This window comes from Coregonus lavaretus (assembly GCF_964263955.1).
Source record: "Coregonus lavaretus genome assembly, contig: HAP1_SCAFFOLD_595, whole genome shotgun sequence".
Lineage (NCBI taxonomy): Eukaryota > Metazoa > Chordata > Actinopteri > Salmoniformes > Salmonidae > Coregonus > Coregonus lavaretus.
In genome coordinates, this window is record NW_028157487.1 from 32,707 (window position 1) to 53,236 (window position 20,530).

At 42.4% G+C, this 20,530-nt stretch overlaps 1 protein-coding gene across 2 annotated transcripts in view; it reads left to right on the top strand.

Moving 5' to 3' along the window:
- Positions 1-2,200: 2,200 nt before the first annotated feature.
- LOC311125379 (methionine synthase reductase-like) overlaps positions 2,201-20,530 on the top strand; it is a 34,303-nt gene continuing 15,973 nt past the window's right edge. Inside the window, exons 1-12 of one of the 2 annotated variants that reach the window (XM_084199426.1) lie at positions 2,201-2,313; positions 2,606-2,750; positions 2,938-3,091; positions 3,599-3,716; positions 4,089-4,626; positions 4,758-4,871; positions 5,688-5,841; positions 6,005-6,093; positions 6,395-6,575; positions 8,724-8,766; positions 10,007-10,187; positions 10,264-10,382. In XM_084199426.1, the coding sequence (XP_084055552.1) occupies positions 2,607-2,750; positions 2,938-3,091; positions 3,599-3,716; positions 4,089-4,626; positions 4,758-4,871; positions 5,688-5,841; positions 6,005-6,093; positions 6,395-6,575; positions 8,724-8,766; positions 10,007-10,187; positions 10,264-10,382 (1,835 nt within the window). In that variant the 5' untranslated portion in view covers positions 2,201-2,313; position 2,606. Of the gene's footprint in view, positions 2,314-2,602; positions 2,751-2,937; positions 3,092-3,598; positions 3,717-4,088; positions 4,627-4,757; positions 4,872-5,687; positions 5,842-6,004; positions 6,094-6,394; positions 6,576-8,723; positions 8,767-10,006; positions 10,188-10,263; positions 10,383-20,530 lie in introns of both variants that reach the window. The other variant, XM_084199425.1, reaches the window with a different exon arrangement.

Genomic DNA, 20,530 nt, shown 5'->3' on the forward strand with positions numbered 1-20,530 from the left:
TGAATATTAGATGAGGGTTGTTGACGTCAAACGCCTGTATTCAATGGGGAGAGACGCTATCAGTGGAGGCTCCTCAGAGGAACATCCTCCACAGTGAATAATAATAATAATAATAATAATATTACAACATTTTAAAAGTTATACTTTTTAGATAAAACTATACTACATATATTCACGTCACCAAATAATTTATTAAAATACACTGTTTTGCAATGAAGGTCTACAGTAGCCTCAACAGCACTCTGTAGGGTAGCATCATGGTGTAGCCGGTGGACAGCTAGCTTCCGTCCTCCTCTGGGTACATTGACTTCAATATAAAACCTAGGAGGCTCATGGTTCTCACCCCCTTTCATAGACTTACACAGTAATTATGACAACTTCTGGAGGATGTCCTCCAACCTATCAGCATGAACTGACATGTTGTCCACCCAATCAAAGGATCAGAGAATGAATTTAGTAATGAAAGCATAAGCTACAGCTATCTAGCACTGCAGTGCATAAAATGTGGTGAGTAGTTGTCTCAAAGTGAGAGAAATACAATAGTTGAACTGTTTTGAACAAATTAATGTATTCCAAAATGAAGGAGAAGCAAGAGAGAGATAGAGAGATATTTTGTAATTTTTTTATTCACTTTCAGTTTCATTTACTTAGCTAGCAAATGCAGCTAGCTAGTTTAGCCTACTCAAACACCCTGCTCAAACAGAGGGATTCTATGTTAGGTAGATGGCAATGACTCTCCAACACAACACTGGAACTCTTCCAAGTCAAGGTAAGCTTTTGGTTTTACTAATTTATTGCCACCGGGGCCTGCCGGTGTAAGTGCTAAACTGCTTACTGACTGTACACTGTAACTTTACTGCATGATTGTAGTGGGTTTACTAACACGTTAGTTCTATTAGCTATGTTGACTATGACGTTACTTTAGCTAATATGGTGACAACGATGTAGGCTGTGTGTAGCAGCTATGATATGGTTTGGCTTGGAAAGGTGTTTTTGCCTGGTCACATACAGCTGATGTGTTGTGCATTGAAGTCCATAAGTGTAGGGAAAAGGTGAGAGGAGGAGAGCGCATAGATGCGAGAAGGAATACAACGTGGCTGCTATGAAACTGAACTGCGTTTACGTGTGATCAGGGGTTTATTAATTCTGCCGATTCTGTTGAAAAACGTTTCTTAAATGGAAGCAAACGGAACTAAACAGTGATATAAATACCTGAATTTGTCCAAATGAAACTCTCGTTTGCAACTGTTGGACTAATGATTACACCCTAGATCGCAAGAGTGTGCGAGGCAGTATTGAATGTGTCTGTCCATGTGTCACTGTTTCTCACCTCAAATTTGTATCTCGACCTGTGTGCACCTACGTTGTAAATGTTCATTCATAGGCTAGGTTGTAGAAACTTCATGATGGGTATAGGATAAATTTGAGTGTCATGTAGTAGCCTAAACCTATCGCTGTTACATTGAACTGGGTGAATAGAATAGGAATGACAGTCATCCCCCCAAAAAATCGTCCTCCCTCATTTTTAAAAACATTTTAGTCATTTTAGCAGACATCTTAATCTCATCTTAAACGGCACTGACCGCTACTGGACGCTATACTACTAGCCTCATCATGTCATGAACAGGCCTTTATATACTCTGATATAAAGTGTTTTTTCTCAAAGTTGCTGGGATGTCACGTGTCCTACTTATATCAGTACACTCGTAACAACTTAAGCATTACGAAACTTCTATTAGATCAAAAAAAACTAATGTAGCAAATAAGCCATACATTTTCTTGTTGACCTCCATACAAAAACTCGTTGCTTGGTGGGCGAAACAACGAAAAAACGCCACCTGCTGGAGGACAAAAACTCGTTGCTTGGTGGGCGAAACAACGAAAAAACGCCACCTGCTGGAGGGAGATTGGGCTCTAGCTCCACCACTGAGTTTAGATTCTGGCCACTGTCTAGTGCTGGAAGACTGGCACTCTGGAGTTTAAATGACAGTCCAGTTGGATGATAAGCGAATCTCATGGAGTTACAGAGAGCTGTTCTCCAAAAAAATCCTCATATCAGAGAGAATAAGTTCGTGTTATGTTATGCGTTTGATAAATAAATGGGCACAAATCCAAGTGCATACACATAGTTCTGCACATTCTGCATAGGGACAAGTTGTTCCTTGCTGGGCGACAGCGTGCCGTGCGTCAAACGTGACGTAACTTCCGGGTAAGTTTTATAAAGCGCTGAGTGTGTTCAAATATGTATTTTCTACAATGTTAGAAAATGAGTTTCACCGGGATCTGCGACTAGCTTTTCAACTTTTCGATTGTGTATGTACAATACAATACATGACATGCAGTCAGTCGTGGACCTTTAGAGGATGATGATATTTTCTGAATTCACAGTTTTATTCTGTCGGTGTGTAGCCTGTTGAGATAGAAGGATCAGTGTCATGGATGATGTTTCTCAGTTTACAATCCAGCATGTCGATGTCGATTTTTGCCCAATGTTTTGTTGTTGACAATGTTGCCACAACAGTTATTATAGATATGATACACTCACTGTAACAGCTTGCTGTAACGTCAAGTTACACTGACATATTTCATTCCACTTGTCCAGCAGAATGCCTTGTGAGGTGAAGCCCCGGTTCCTGGTTCTGTACGGGTCTCAGAAAGGCCAGGCGCAGTCCATAGCCGAGGGGATAGCTGACGAGGCCGAGGAGAGGGGACTGGTTGCTGACATCTACTGCTTGAGTGAAGGAGAGAAGGTAAAATTGACAAAATAGTGTTAACCTGCCCTGGCTTGTATTCCAATGCGGGCACAACACTGATGTGTGTCAAGCTGATAAGGAAACAAAACTAGGTCTGTATGAGTGCATTTGTGGCAGAGTTGTTGTTACCGCTGGTCTTTTCTGCTCTGGTATGAATACTGATCCTGTTTTTGTATCCCCTCAGTTTAACTTGGAGAAGGAGAGTGCTCCTGTGGTGTTTGTTGTGTCTACCACTGGGGATGGGGACCCACCAGACACTGCCCTGAAGTTTGTGAAGAATATCAAGAAAAAGACCCTGCCCAGCGACCACTATTCACACCTCTGCTATGCTCTTATAGGTAAGGAAGGAGTGTGTGCCTAATCTTGGTTAACCCAGAACTAAATTATTGCGTAATTGGTCAGGTGCTCGATTAAGTTCCAGGTCCATACATGTTGAGAAAATAGATGCTAGAATGTGGAGCAGAACTGGAATGAGGAGCTCTCTCTCTCTCTCTCTCTGCAAGTAAGGTGTATGGGTCAAATGTCCCCTCCCCTTCCAAATTTCGAAAGATGCTAACACCTGTGAAATTGTGATTTGTCCAAATAACCAGTGATGAAAAACCCAAGCACCGGAACTATTGCTGCTCTTTATCAATTGGTGCCCATAGTATAAAGACAGTTCTACGGTACCATTTATGTTTAAATAGTCAGTCCACGACAGATTAGTGTGTGCCTAAGACTAAATGCCTAGTGCTGAGATTAATTGCTACAACCTTCATCTTTATCTTATTTGATGGCTTTAAAATAACAGATTCATTGATACATTACGTGTGATGATCAATATCTTGTTTTTCTCTGTCCTCCAGCTCTGGGTGATACAAACTATGAAAATTTCTGCAACTGTGGGAAGACTATTGACGGCCGTCTACAGGAACTTGGTGCTAAACATTTCTACGCAACAGGACATGCAGATGATGGTGTAGGGTAATGCCCAAGGTTTTTTAATAGGGAAAATAATACATTTTGTTACATGTTGATGTATGAGAAACACTCATCAAGTCCTGGCACTCACCTAAGAAGCTTTAAAGTAGGGGCACAATGTCTTCTTCAATCAGTAGCAATAAAAGTGGTATCAATACAGACACACTTTGAATGTACTTTCCCCATTTACCTCATGTCATCTCATTTGTGGTATGTGGCACATGACCTTTCGGATCCTTCACAGTGCTTATCTCTGAGTCTGAGTGGACTTTGCTTTCTGTCCAGGCTTCAGTTTGTGGTGGTCTGTTAGGGGGTTCCCCATGTTAATATTTTAACTCCTAATCCAAACCCTGTCCTGTGTGTGTGTGTGTCTAGGCTTGAGTTGGTGTTGGAACCCTGGCTTGAAGGACTGTGGGAGGCCATCAGAGGAGCGTTATTCAAGATGGCCGCCCCTCAGCCTGAGAGGGATGGCCATGTAAGGGACCTGAGAGCATCGTTGAACGAAACACCCGAATCATCAGCGACAGATGTCAAACTCCACCTCATGAGTCTTAACGAATCAGAACCCCAGAGCTCTGGCTCACTCAAAACAGCAGCGGAGTCAGAGAGTGCTAAGACTGAGCCCAAATCAGTTTCTCTAGCAGTTACAGAAGCAGCCTCTGAGACAGGGAGTGCAGTTACTGATCTCAGACCAGTGTCATTGACCAACAACAATAGGACTGCTCCTAAACTAGATATTGTTGTCACTGATCCCAAGTCAGTGTTAGAGACACGGAGTGGAGCACCCCCTGCTGTTGTAGAGGTCTCTCTGACACGCTCCTTGCCCCCGCTGTCTGAGTCTGCCCTCAATGTCCCTGCTCTGCCTCCACCCTACCTGGATGTCACGCTCCAGGAAGCCACCATAGAAGAAGAGGTGGGTTGTGGTAATACTGTTTTTTTTTTTTTGCACTATGACATTGTTTACATCTCTCACTCATATTTGTTTGAATGATAACATCACCAGACACACTTTCCATATCCTGCCCCCCCCCCCCCCCCCCCCAGACCAATGCTCCGGTCAGTAAGGAGACCCTACACGAGGTTCCAATCTCCAGGGCAGTCCAGCTGACCAGAGATGACTCAGTTAAAACAGCCCTTCTGATAGAGCTGGACATCTCAGTGAGTGGCAGGCCTTTCTTACTATATACACTGAGTGTACAAAACATTAAGGACACCTTCCTAATATTGAGTTGCACCCCCCACTTTTTCCCTAAGAACAGCCTCAATTTGTCGGGGCATGGACGCTACAGGGCGTCAAAAGTGTTCCACAGGGATGCCGGTCCATGTTGACTCCAATGCTTCCCACAGTTGTGTCAAGTTGGCTGGATGAACTTTTTGGGTGGTGGACCATTCTTGATGCATACGGGAAACTGTTGAGAGTGAAAAACAAAGCAGCATTGAAGTTCTTGACACAAACCGGTGCGCCTGGCACCTACTACTATACCCCGTTCAAAGGCACTTCAATATTTTCTTTCCCATTGACCCTCTGAATGGCACACATAAACAATCCATATCTCAATTGTCTCAAGGCTTAAAATCCTTATTTAAGCTGTCTCCTCCCCTTATAATAATATAATATGCCATTTAGCAGACGCTTTTATCCAAAGCGACTTAGTCATGTGTGCATACATTTTTACGTATGGGTGGTCCCGGGGATCGAACCCACTACCCTGGCGTTACAAGCGCCATGCTCTACCAATTGAGCTACAGAGAATCTATACTGAATTGAAGTGGATTTAACAAGTGACATCAATAAGGGATCATAGCTTTTACCTGGATTCACCTGGTCAGTCTATGTCATGGAAAGAGCAGGTGTCCTTTAATATTTTGTACACTCAGTACAAAATATTATGCAGAGACCAAATATACTGGTCAGTAGTTCAAAATGGTGGTTAAACTAGTTTCTTTACTCCATCTTCTCCTCTGAGTACCTAGGCACATCCGATGGCCTACCAGCCTGGGGACTCGCTTGACGTGCTCTGCCCAAACAGATCCTCCGAGGTGGGGGAGCTGCTCCAGAGACTGTGCCTGCAGGACCAGAGGAGCCACCGTGTCCAGCTCTCACTGCGCAAAGACACCAAGAAAAAATGTATGCTGTTCTCTCTAGTCATACACAGGACAGGGACATTGTGTGTTTATAGTCTCTAAGTTATATTGCGATTTAGTCATGACATTTAAGCTATATAAAACTGCATGTAACTACTCACATCTGTAATCGATGTAAAGTTGATTCAGTGTTGTTTCCCCTCCAGCTGCTCAGCTCCCCTCCTACATCCCAGAGAACAGCACTCTACACTACGTGCTCACCTGGAGTCTGGAGCTCAGGACTGTCCCTAAGAAGGTACCTTCTACTTTCACCATCTATACCTGAACTACCCAGTTCAGACCCTGTCTGAAAGGTTACTGCACTGCAGTAGGACAGAGACTCTTTAGTCTAGGTTCTACTGAGCATGGGCTCCCGAGTGGCGCGGTGGTCTAAGGTACTGCAGTGCTAGAGGCGTCATTACAGACCCTGGTTCGAATCCAGGCTGTATCACAACCGGCCGTGATTGGGAGTCCCGTAGGGCGGCATTTTTAAAATCTTATTTTTAGTCCAGAACTAGGCTTAAATCTGTGTCTGATACTATTCTCCCTCCCTCCAGACATTTCTTCGTTCCCTGGTAGAGTGTACAGGAGACAGTGGCGAGAGGAGGAGACTACAGGAGCTGTGTAGTAAACAGGGATCAGCCGACTACAACCTCTATGTCAGAGACCCCAGCCTCGGACTATTGGACCTGCTCAGGGCTTTCCCCACCTGCCAGCCCCCTCTCAGTCTTCTCATAGGTCAGAACCCACTCCCTCTCCTGTCAGTCATAATGTTTTAGCCAATCCGAGTGCATTGTTTTAGGTTTTACATGTCACAAAACATGTCTCTAGTTTCTAATGATCACCAATACAGGGAGCGCGTCAAAGGAAGGTACTGCTATTTCTCATCTATCCAGCAGAGGGCAGTATAGCCTCAGTAAATGCAGCATCAATCAAATTGTACATAGAGCGTTTTTCCCTGACTTCACTCTTTTCCTTCATTTTTCTTTTTTGGGACCCAACTTGGGTTTTTCATACAACCAATGTTCCTGCATAGCTTCAATCAAGTTGTTATCTATGACCCCAAAAAGGAAATTGTTAAATGGTGTATTCTTATTCTTGTGACCCACCAGTGGTTCCTGACTCACCATTTGGTCGCCCCTGACATGGAGAACTGTTGGCTGCAGACATTCGGGCATTATAGACTCTCATGGCATAAGGCCTAGAATTGCTCTGATGATGACTTGTGTAGATTTTGTTGTAGCCCATGGGAAAGGTTATTTATATCAGATGAATACATAAAAGTAATCTAAGCAATCTAATATTCATAAAAAATGTTTAGACTGGAACTGTTATTTGTCCCACTTGCACGTTGCAATGTCCTCCCTCAAAAGAGCTGTTTCACAGCTTAATATCCAATGTCAAAGTTATTTTGGGCCTTTTTGCTAACTGCAGCACCTTCCCAGTAGTGGAACTGAGCGATGCAGATATCTGGCCATTTGGAAATGGGGACATTAGTACGGCTGGTGAAGAATGTGCTGGTGGAAGCGTTTTGGGGCCACCAGCTGTTGCTGGGGTCCTGTCATTGACTGTCCTACTACATTTGACAGGGACAGAGCTACAGCGCCGTGGAGGGCAGGGCAGGCCAGGAGTTAACGATCACTACTGCTCTGACATTTACTGGCCTCACCCCATTTAGCTTGACTTTTTACTATGGTACTGAACCTCCTAGCTACAGATGCTGTGGAATGTAAAGGTTGGTTAAAGAGGTGATTTGTAATTGTAATACACTTCGGGGTTATGGTTTCTAATCATGACTTGTGCAATGGCCAAAAACCTGAAGGAACACAGACTTTTTTTACAACAAAAAATGAGATGTCACTCATAGTGTGAAAAATCTCAAACACTACTATAAAATATTAAAGGAATATCTTGTAATATGCATCATGTTGTCATAGTCTGTGATAGAAAGTCAGCTGTCAACTCAGAGACATGGCCGGGCTGTAGACAAACAGAAAGGGAATTAGACTGTGAATGGGCATGTTAAACCTGTCACTGAGGAGATGGGGAAGGCAGGGAGTGATAGAATTCCAGCGGTGCCTGGGGTGCTGGGTGCCTCTTGTCTCAGTGATACACCCTGAGTTGTTTAATGTAGAAGAGAGAGAGAGAAGGGCTGAGTTAGTCCAGCTGTTTTGATTCTTTCTCTCTCTCTGCGTCTCTCTCACTCTGTCTCTCTCACGAACTCTACCTGCTGTCTCTGTCTCTCTCTCTCTCTCTCTCTCGCGTGTGCACTCTACAGTCTCTCTCTCCTCTCTCTGTCCAGCTGTTTGGGTTACCTTAGGGTTGAAGGGAAAAACATTTAGTTTCTGGCAGAACTCAGCTGGTGCATATGGTGTAGTGTAAATGACGCTCTCTACTTGAATGGGGTTGAGGGTATTTTAGGAGATTGTAGTAGATTTTTCTAATGTTTTTTTTACCCTGCCCTAACCACTGATATTACTCAAAAAAAGAATATTTTGTTATAACATTGAACTCAAACTCTTTTCCTGCACCATATTCCTCAGAGGCCTCATGGCCAGACACCAAATTACCCCAAAAGAGGGCACCTTCATAGCTGACATTGAAATAAGGTGGACATTAACTATCTCCATCCTACAGGCACCAGATCTACACTCTAGGGATCTCAGAAGTGTATAACTTTATGATTTCATGAATACAGAAGTATGCCCTAAAATAAACCTGAGTGTGTGCTAAGAAAAAAGGACTTGGAGGTTGGGTGAAGTAGCTGAAGTAGCTTCCTCCTCCTCCCATTCCTCCATTGACAGTGATCTAGATGGAAACATCAGACATGGGATAGTGATGGATGGATGGATATACTTCCACCAGTTGTTTTCCTTGTTCTTTCAGAACATTTGCCCAAACTGCAACCAAGACCGTACTCAGCGGCAAGGTAAGCTGGTCTCATAGTTCCTACAATGTTTCATTGTTTTCCTAATGTTTAACCTAGACTTTACTTCTTCAAATCAAACAAACCTGAAACCTGCTGTATGTAAAATATTGTGTGACTCTGAATGACAACATAATGATGTTTGTTTCCAACATTAGGGATGTTTTCCTAAAGAAGTTAAATTGTCTTTGTGTTTTGTTTCCTTGCCACGATACTAACGAGTATTCAGACAAACACACACATGCTCAGTAACACACAGCGAATGAGAGTGGGAAACCATTACATTATCCCCTACATTACTGTCCATGAGTACCATTTTAAACACGTCAACACTGGTTTCCTATGCTCATTAGTTGTGTGTTAGTTTGTGTGTGTGTGTGTGTGCGTGCTTCGGTGGGGGACTGTAGTCGATCAGATACAGCTGGAGCATTAGGAGGCTGCATCATTGATGCTGTGGTCAATAGAGGTCCCCAGAGGCCTGCAGGATGGGAAGACTGAAAATCAGAGAGAGATAGGGAGGAGATAGAGAAATCAAAATGCGAGAGGGAGAGAGCAGTCCACCAGATGGAGAGGAATCGGTGAAAGAGGTAGAGGGAGAAAGAGGGGAATATTAAAGAGGGAGAGAGAGAGAGTACAGTTGGTGTTTGTGGATGAGAACCAAAGGGTTGTTTACTCTGTGCAATGTAGAGTATAGCCTGCCCTGTTTTATCTATATATTGTAGCACATCTACAGTATCTAATGATGTGTCACATTCACACTTATTTCCATAGCCTAATTAGTGGCGCACCAACAGGACACTTACTTCCTTGCTATGGTATACAGTCAGCCACAGTGTCTGCTAAATGACTAAAATGCACTTACAGTGCAGTGAAAAAGTATTTGGCACCTTTCTAATTCTCTCTACTTTTGCAAAATAGAGTAAATCAGAAAGGGGGAAAATACTTTTTCAGTGCACTTTATTTACCCTCCACATAATGTACTTTTACAACAAGATTGTACACTAAAGCGGAAAACTCACCAGAAGGGGGCGGGCGAAGAAAGCAGAGCCAGGCGGGTGGAAAGGACAGGCAGAGCAGTGACTGTATGCTAGCAGGATAGTTCCATATCGCCATCTTTGCTGTTTGCGATGTTGTTTCTATAAGTGGATGAATTGTTCTAATTGAGCATGTATGGTAAAGCCTCGATCCTTAGCTACCTCTTCTCCTTCTCTCCCTCTACCCTTTCCCTTCCTCTCTCCTCCAGCTCCAGTAAGAGACATCCAGGTCGGCTGCACTTTGTGTTCAACGTCATAGAGTTTCCAGCATGCACTTGGAGACCCACGGGGAGGTGGGGCCTGTGTACTGGTTGGCTCTCTGACCTCGTCGACCCCATCCTGTTGCACCCTGGGAAGTCTCAGCCCTCCAGCACCCCAGCCCTCCCTAAGGTGAGTAGAGGAGTAACCTATGTGTGTGTTTGTGCGCGTGTGACACAGCGTAACACTTTTTTACCTTTGACCCCAGGTCCATGTGAGTCTGCGTCAGAACTGCTCCTTCCGCCTGCCCTCTGACCGCTCAAAACCCCTCATCATGATTGGACCAGGCACTGGCGTCGCGCCCTTCATTGGTTTCCTCCAACAAAGGTACAGCCCACAAAGATGGAGGATTCATACTAACCTTCCCAGGCTACTCTTCTGTTATAAGTGATGCTTGTTTGTCTGATTAGTGGAACTGGTGAGTTATTTGAGTTTTGATGACAAACTTCTTGTGAAGCTTACTCTCTATCAGTGTGCACTGGTCAAGAACATAAATATGTTAATCACCAGGTTGCTATAACAACCATACGCAACAGGAAGTGTTTCAGCTTTGATGAGTGTGTCATCAAATCAAGTGTTTACTGTGATGTCGAGTGGTAATTAATCAAGTTTTTGCATTAATCTCCATAATAAATTACAATAGATCCCATCAAAGATTCACAACACTCTCTTTCCAAATGTGTATGGTGGTATAATGATGGTAGTAATATTGCAGACATGGCTGTGATTAACACTTGTATTTCACTTAAACTACCTGTAGGAGGAAATTGTCTGGCCTCTAAATGCGGATCTAAGGTCAGCTTTGCATTCTACCCCTAATGGTTAAGGTCAGGATTTGGAGAGGGTAAGCTGATCCTAGATCTGTGCCTAAGGGCAACATCCCACTGAGGTAATAAGACAAGCCATTCCAGAGCTGCTGTCTGTCTGGTGTTTATGACTGTAATGAACAGTTATGGGTCAAACTGGCCGATGGAGACGTATTGATTTGAATGTAAAGAGACCAGTAGACCGTCTGTGTGTCGTTAATGTAAATCATAGCTGGTGATTACTGGGGTGGTGTAAAAGCAATATTGACCTGTGCGGATGTGTGTGAGTGTGTGAATGTCTGTGCATCTCTGTGTGTGTGTGCGCGTGCACATGCGTGTGCCTTGTAAAAGACCAGCCGTTAACATAGATGGAATACATAAGTAATGGCTTGTAGAACAGTCCTGTGTAGCTCAGTTGGAAGAGCATGGCACTTGCAACGCCAGGGTTGTGGGTTCGTTTCCCACGGGGGGCCAGTATGAAGAAAAAAAAAATTTATGCACTCACTAACTGTAAGTCGCTCTGGATAAGAGAGTCTGCTAAATGACTAAAATGTAAATGTAGAAGGTGCTGCTTGGTGTAATTTGACAAGACTAACTTTGTGGGTCATTTGGGATAGCTAAGCGTACACCAAAAGCCTACTAACATCATCTTACACCTAGGGCTGTTGCGGTGACTGTATTACCGACAGTTAACGCAGTAAAATTCCACGTGACTGTTGAGTCGCCGTAATCTCCTAGTATGCACTCTGGACATGCATTAGTAGTACCCAACTCGCTAACGATCATCAGGTCACTAATGGCCTGGTACTCAGTGCTCTATTGTCCCTCTAACCACTCTGACATCAATGCAAATGCAATATAAAATCACATCAAACACATCATCAAAACAGTATGTTCTTTTAAAACTCACCTCACTGTGATTGATCAATTTGAAGAAAGAAATTCAACAACAGGTTGAAACTGAGTGGGAAAACATGGTCATTGTGGATGTTCTTTTCAAAGCACAACACAATGAAATGGGCAGCGCTTTCTAAGGTGATGATTAATTCAGAATGTCCATATGCATATTAGAGTTTATGCATACGCATAGGCCTATGAGCCCAATCCCCCCCCCCCCCCCAAAACAAACCCTGAATTAAAATAAAGATTGTGCTGTTATACAATACATAGCCTATCTCATATTACGCATCGCAGAAAAACATATATATATAAAAAAAAAAAACGGATTTAAGATTTCTTTGGGACATAATTGGTATAGCCTGTACTCCAAACTTAATCAAATTATATTAATCGCCTTTGAGTGTGGACTGTATTATTATGCATACTGGATGGACTTAGTTACCTGATGCTATGCTCCAAACTTTCTATTCATGAGTCTGGGAAAGAACGTATAGGCCTAGGCCAGTGCTTCTCAATTATTTTCTGTTACGCCCCCCCTAGGAAGAAGTAAACATTTCGCGCCCCCCAACTCTCCGCCGCGACTGTAAATAGTATAATTTGTCTATAAAATTGTTATAAGTACACCTCTGCATAACATTGTATCCTTATTAACATTAAAGAAAACAAAAAAAAGAAAAAAGAAAGAAATATAGATCAATTTACAACAAAGAATAACTTTATTAACATTGTTTTTTAGTCTGTAACAGAAAATACTTAAAGTGCATCAATTTGCCTGAAAAAAAAAAAAAAAAAATGAATTTTTTTTGACCATTTGGTACTGTAAAATATAATCAATAAATAATAATACATTCAAATGTATCAGCAACATTAACTCAGGAGCACAATATATGAAACACTTTGACCTATAAAACAAAAATGAATAAAACAATTTGTGCTGATTTAAAAAAAAAAAAAAAAAAAGGAGGTCAGGATTAATGGCTACAATGAGCACGTTTTGCAGTGCACAGCTTTTCGAAGCGGGGTTTGAAGCATGATACTGCAACTCTCAGCTCCTGCTCAATGTTTAGCTGGGACCTCTACTTGGTCTTCAGTGCAGCAACAGCAGAGAAGCCAGTCTCACAAAGATAAGATGTTGCAAAAGGAAGAAGAATGCCCATGGCCCTCTGCCCTAAGAGTGGATACTGCCTCTCTACACTCAGCCAGAATTCACTCCGTGTCTGTGATGTGAACCTCATTCTCAATGTGGAGTCAGATGTCATATCAATGAACTGGTCCTCCTCTGCAGAGCTGAAACCAGTTGGAGCTGGTGCATTGAATGGATCTCTCACCCAGTCATATTGGGAACTGTTTTCAGGGAAGTACTTTTTAAAGAATCCCATCAGTGATGAAATATGCTCCTTTAATATATGGAATCACTGAGGTGGCATCATAGTCAGTAGTGTCAACAAATTCATGCAGGTTCTCGAATGAATCAGTATTTCCTTCATCAAGTCGCCTGCCCCACATTGCAAGCTTTCGAGTGAAAGATCTTGTCTGTGACCTGAGGGAGGTGTTTATCTTTCCCTTGAAGCTGTAGATGTAGTTCATTTAGCTTTCCAAATATATCACTCAGGTAGGCCAGCTTTGCCAGGAAGTTCTCATCGCTAAATTTCTCTGCGAGGTCATACTTGTGCTCCAGCTCCGAAAACATTCTTATCTGCTCTCTGAGCTCAAAAACTCGGGACAAGACTTTTCCTCGTGACAGCCACCTTGCTTCACTGTGAAACAGCACAGCTTGATGTTCAGCTCCCATCTCCTCACAGATAGCAGAGAAGACTCTTGTTTTTAGTCGTCTGGTCTTTATAAAATTGACTACACCTACAATGTCAGTCATAACCTCACTTAATTCAGAGGAAATGTGCCTTGATGCCAGTGCTTCTCTGTGAATAACACAGTGTGTCCACTCAGCATTAGGTGAGGCCTTCTTGATGAGTGCCCGAAGTCCTTTTCTCATCCCTGCCATGGTCTGTGCACCATCACTGCAAACACCAATGCAGTTCTCCCACTTTAGCCCATTCTCAGTCAGGAAGCAGTTCAGCATTTTGAATAGCTCTTCAGCTGTGGCTCTGTCTCTGACATATTTACAAAAAAGTAGATCCTCACACTGGGAGTTTGTCATGTCAAAACGTACATAAGCGATAAACAAACAGTCTTTGTTGCTGTCAGTTGCTTCATCGAACTGTAAGGCAAAACGTTTGTCTTTGAGTTTATCTACCAGCTGTTCTTTAAGATCGTTAGCAATGTCATTTATACGTCTGGCGACAGTGTCATTGGACAGAGGGATAGTTTTTATTTTTGCAGCACTTGCGTCATCCAGCATGACAGAGACCATGTCTAATGCTGCAGGCAGTATCAGCTCCTCTGCTATGGAGTGTTTTTTTTTGCACTTAGCAATTTGGTACGCCACCTTATATGATGCTAACAGTGCTCGCTGGTTTACTGAAGTAGCATTCACAAAGCGGGACGATTGTTGGCAATATTCGGCAAGTTTTCGCTGAAAAAACTCAAGCGGCTTATCAGCGTGATTGGGGTGTAATGTCTTTAAGTGACGCCTTAATTTATTTGGCTTCATGCTGTCCACTGCCAACATTTTTAGACACAGTAAACATACCGGTCTTTCCTCGTCTCCCACCGTAGTCACAGTGAAGCCAAGCGCTACATACGCTTCGTCATATTTCCTCGTCTTAGCTTTCGGGAGACTTACGTTTGTCTCATTATCTCCGTCTCTCTCCGCCTTTCTTTTCATCCCTGTTAAATATTTTTCCATGGTGTCTCTTAAGGGTTTGTTATCTGCACTTCATATCTCCTGCTCTGTGCTGTGTGCTCTTCTTCAGTGCAAAAAACCCTACTCCCTGCGGCAAAAAAAAGCATGTTCCACGGGGTCACACGCGCCCCCCCTGGCATTGCTCCGAGCCCCACCAGGGGGGCGCGCCCCACTATTTGAGAAGGACTGGCCTAGGCAATGCTGTTGGTTCATTGATTGTGCAGGATGGCTTAGAGTTAGCCTACAATTAAAGTGAATTTGTATTTGATTTTGAATAGCCTAGTAATACGGCATTTTTTATATTTTCATAATTAACAGGCTGACACATTACCATTTAGCTACAGAATATCTCCCCACTGTGCGGTTCCATCTTCTCCTCTCTCTCCTTCATTCCTTTCTCCATTACGCAGAGAGAGGGGGCTGTCAACAGTTTAATGAAATAGGTTTTGTTGTGAATACATGTTACTATCGATGTTCCCGAACAGATTTCACTAGGTTTCCCAAATTAAGCACTGGCTAAATGCAGGAACAGGGTTGGAGAGCCCATGGCATACAGAGTTTGGGCGGAATATCAGTTGTCGCCCAGCAAGAGGCCTGGAAAAACGCCTGAAAAACGCCTGAAAAATGAACCAGCGGGAAAGCGGCCTCCATTCACAATTCGAGTGCATATGGATGACGTCTTTTTTCCCCTGTTCCTGCCCATTTGATAATGGGCCATTCTAAATCTAAACTAATTTCACATATTAGTAAAGACAAGATTAAATTAAGAATGGTGAAAATATGATACCCTTGAGGAGAGAACAGTGTGTGCAGCCTGAGGCAAGGAACAGAGCGCAAGCTTTTTTTGCTACTTTCTCAAATCATCAATAACCTATAGTCGCATCATGCAGCCCATATATGTTTTGATTTCTAAGACATTCTAAGGTTTGTATCATTCACAACTAAAGTTGCCAAATAACTCTAAATCTAGCGTGTAGGACCTGTCTCAAATGATCACTTTTACGCTCAACATAGCCACTTCATATGCACACTCGCTCCGGAATGGGAAAAATATCCTTTCTATTTTATTCAGTTAATTATATTCTTCTTAGTATAAAATCATATAATATAAAATAATGGCACAGGACTTATAAGCATATCTTGTCTGCTAAATGAACAAGCCTGCAGCTTCTTTAGACCTGCCTAAAATAAATAATGGATTTATTGTGATGGTGTATATTAAATTGATTTATTCAACTTTTTGAAATGTAGATGTTCTAAAGGCACACATCAGCAGCTTGTAAGCATTGAAGCCTGTAGATGCCAAATGTGTTTATGTTCATTGAAACCGGCAGTCTTTTGCATGACAATAACCGGCTGACAAAATGTCATGACCGCCACAGCAGTACTTACACCAACATCCTACTAACATCATCTTACCCCAACAGCCTACTAACATCATCGTTAACCAACAGCCTACTAACATCATCTTACCCCAACAGCATACTAACATCATCTCAACCAACAGCCGACTAACATCATCTCAACCAACAGCCTACTAACATCATCTTACCCCAACATCCTACTAACATCATCTTACCCCAACATCCTACTAACATAATCTTTCACCAACATCCTACTAACATCTTACCCCAACATCCTACTAACATCATCTTTAACCAACAGCCTACTAACATCATCTTTAACCAACAGCCTACTAACATCATCTTACCCCAACAGCCTACTAACATCATCTTTAACCAACAGCCTACTAACATCATCTTTATCCAACAGCCTACTAACATCATCTTTAACCAACAGCCTACTAACATCATCTTTAACCAACAGCCTACTAACATAATCTTTAACCAACATCCTACTAACATCATCTTACCCCAACAGCCTACTAACATCATCTTTAACCAACAGCCGACTAACATCATCTCAACCAACAGCCGACTAACATAATCTTTAACCAACATCCTACTAACATCATCTTACCCCAACAGCCTACTAACATCATCTTTAACCAACAGCCGACTAACATCATCTCAACCAACAGCCGACTAACATCATCTTACCCCAACATCCTACTAACATAATCTTACCCCAACATCCTACTAACATCTTACCCCAACATCCTACTAACATCTTACCCCAACAGCCTACTAACATAATCTTTAACCAACATCCTACTAACATCATCTTACCCCAACATCCTACTAACATCATCTTACCCCAACATCCTACTAACATCATCTTACCCCAACATCCTACTAACATCATCTTACCCCAACATCCTACTAACATCATCTTACCCCAACATCCTACTAACATCATCTTACCCCAACATCCTACTAACATCATCTTACCCCAACATCCTACTAACATCATCTTTAACCAACAGCCTACTAACATCATCTTTAACCAACATCCTACTAACATCATCTTACCCCAACAGTCTACTAACATCATCTTTAACCAATAGCCTACTAACATCATCTTACCCCAACATCCTACTAAAATCATCTTACCCCAACAGCCTACTAACATCATCTTACCCCAACAGCCTACTAACATCATCTTTAACCAACAGCCTACTAACATCATCTTTAACCAACAGCCTACTAACATAATCTTTAACCAACAGCCTACTAACATCATCTTTAACCAACAGCCTACTAACATAATCTTTAACCAACATCCTACTAACATCATCTTTAACCAACAGCCAACTAACATCATCTTTAACCAACATCCTACTAACATCTTACCCCAACATCCTACTAACATCATCTTTAACCAACAGCCAACTAACATCATCTTTAACCAACATCCTACTAACATCATCTTACCCCAACATCCCACTAAAATAATCTTTAACCAACAGCCCACTAACATCATCTTTAACCAACAGCCTACTAACATAATCTTAGATTAGGTGGCCATGATGGTTCCCAACATCCTACTAACATCATCTTACCCCAACATCCTACTAACATGATCTTTAACCAACAGCCTACTAACATCATCTTACCCCAACATACTACTAACATAATCTTACCCCAACATCCTACTAACATAATCTTACCCCAACATCCTACTAACATCTTACCCCAACATCCTACTAACATCATCTTTAACCAACAGCCAACTAACATCATCTTTAACCAACAGCCAACTAACATCATCTTTAACCAACAGCCTACTAACATCATCTTTAACCAACAGCCTACTAACATCATCTTACCCCAACAGCCGACTAACATCATCTCAACCAACAGCCTACTAACATCATCTTACCCCAACATCCTACTAACATAATCTTTCACCAACATCCTACTAACATAATCTTTCACCAACATCCTACTAACATAATCTTTAACCAACAGCCAACTAACATCATCTTTAACCAACAGCCTACTAACATCATCTTTAACCAACAGCCTACTAACATCATCTTTAACCAACAGCCTACTAACATCATCTTACCCCAACAGCCTACTAACATCATCTTACCCCAACATCCTACTAACATCATCTTTAACCAACAGCCAACTAACATCATCTTTAACCAACAGCCTACTAACATCATCTTTCCCCAACATCCTACTAACATCATCTTACCCCAACATCCTACTAACATCATCTTTAACCAACAGCCTACTAACATAATATTTAACCAACAGCCTACTAACATAATCTTTAACCAACAGCCTACTGACATCATCTTATCCCAACATCCTACTAACATCATCTTACCCCCAATATCCTACTAACATCATCTTACCCCAACATCCTACTAACATAATCTTTAACCAACAGCCTACTAACATCATCTTACCCAAACATCCTACTAACATCATCTTTAACCAACATCCTACTAACATCATCTTACCCCAACATTACATTTACATTTACATTTTAGTCATTTAGCAGACGCTCTTATCCAGAGCGACTTACAGAAGCAATTAGGGTTAAGTGCCTTGCTCAAGGGCACATCGACAGATTTTTCACCTAGTCGGCTCGGGGATTAGAACCAGCGACCTTTCGGTTACTGGCACAACGCTCTTACCCACTAAGCTACCTGCCGCCTTACCCCTACTAACATCATCTTACCCCAACATCCTACTAACATCATCTTACCCCAACATCCTTCTAACATCATCTTTAACCAACATCCTACTAACATCATCTTAGATGTTGGCCTAGTCATGTTATTATGACTAAATAGAATACCCAGTATCACTTGTCATTGTGTCAGAGCACGAATAAAGTTGTTCCCATACAGCTTGCTGGCCTGAATGTTTCATCCAGACTGTACTTTTATACCTAAATGATTCAGACAGAGTGACTTGACTACTGAGCTGTTTACCAGTCAACTCCAGTTGTCATGTTTCTCTGATGTCTTCCGATGTGACACTGTTGTTTGGTATTCACTGGCGTGTGTGTGTCAGTATTCTGAGGTGATGCTGGTTGGTTGTTAATCACGTGTGTCTGTGTGTGTGTATATATTAAGGTGACGCTGTGTTGGTTGTTAATGGCTGGTGTTTTTTTGTTGGGGCTGACTGCGTTGTGATGAATGTTCTAGAAGGTTACTGATGTTTCTCAATGGGGAGAGCTGTCTGTTGTCTGCACCTGTAGGACACCACCTCCACGGGACTGATGAATGGCTAACACCGCTACCAACACCGCTACCATGACACGGTCACATGCCACCCGCCAACTACACCAAAGTGTGTGTGTGTGTGTGGTTGATTACTTATGTTGCTAGTCCGACTACGCCAACTGTCAATGTCGGGATGGGGAGTGTTCTCTCATATGACGTTCAGTGACCTGACCTCACCTCACAGTTGTGTCCTGCTGTTCAGTGCATTAGTTCACTTTAAAGCTTTTCCATTTTCTTGTGACCATCAACTAAAGAAACCAATGTCTATTGGCACAGCCCAGGCTTTAGCCTTGACCTGGAAAAAACTAGCACTGTCCCATCTGGAGAAAATATGCTCTCCAGTGTGTTTTTCTAAATTGTTCTTAGTGAGCTTCTTTAGTGTAGTATGGGGCTGCAAATTCAATGTCTGTTTTGTATGGAATGTCATTGTTTATTTATTGAACCCTTATTTTACCAGGTAAGTTGGCTGAGAACACATTCTCATTTACAGCAATGACCTGGGGAATAGTTACAGGGGAGAGGAGGGAGGATGAATGAGCCAATTAGAAGCTGGTGATGATTAGGTGGCCATGATGGTATGCGGGCCAGATAGGGAATTTAGCCAGGACACCAGGGTTAACAACCCTACTCTTACGATAAGTGCCATGGGATCTTTAATGACCACAGAGTCAGGATATTCATTCCGTTTAACGATCCGTCCGAAAGACGGCACCCTACACAGGGCAATGTCCCCAATCACTGCCCTGGGGCATTGGGATCTTTTTTCAGACCAGAGGAAAGAGTGCCTCCTACTGGCCCTCCAACACCACTTCTAGCAGCATCTGGTCTCTCATCCAGGGACCGACCAGGACCAATCCTGCTTAGCTTCAGAGGCAAGCCAGCAGTGTGATCTGCTCATATGCCCAAGGAATCTTACATTAAGCGTCCTCTTACATGTTTAAGGTATTTCAGATTACATAGCTATCAAGTTACATGATGTACCTTCTTTCAAACCTGATTGATATAACTGGGACATTCCACTCTATAGCATTCTGAAAATGTTTAATGTCTACAATAACACCAATCAGGAACATATATGGTAGTGATGGTACATAGCAACCTTCAGTAAGCCCTGATGATTGGCTGTAGAAAGGCGACTTCTCGCCTCTTAAGTGCAGTCTGACAGTCCTTTTCTCTCCTTTATACTCCTATATAGACAGTCCTTTTCTCTATATAAAGCTTTTCACTGCTGGAAGGCGAAGAAGAAGCTGGGGCAAATGATCTTTCAGTGCGCCTATCTCTCTTCTCTCTCTTTCTCTCTTTTATTTTCTCTCCCTCG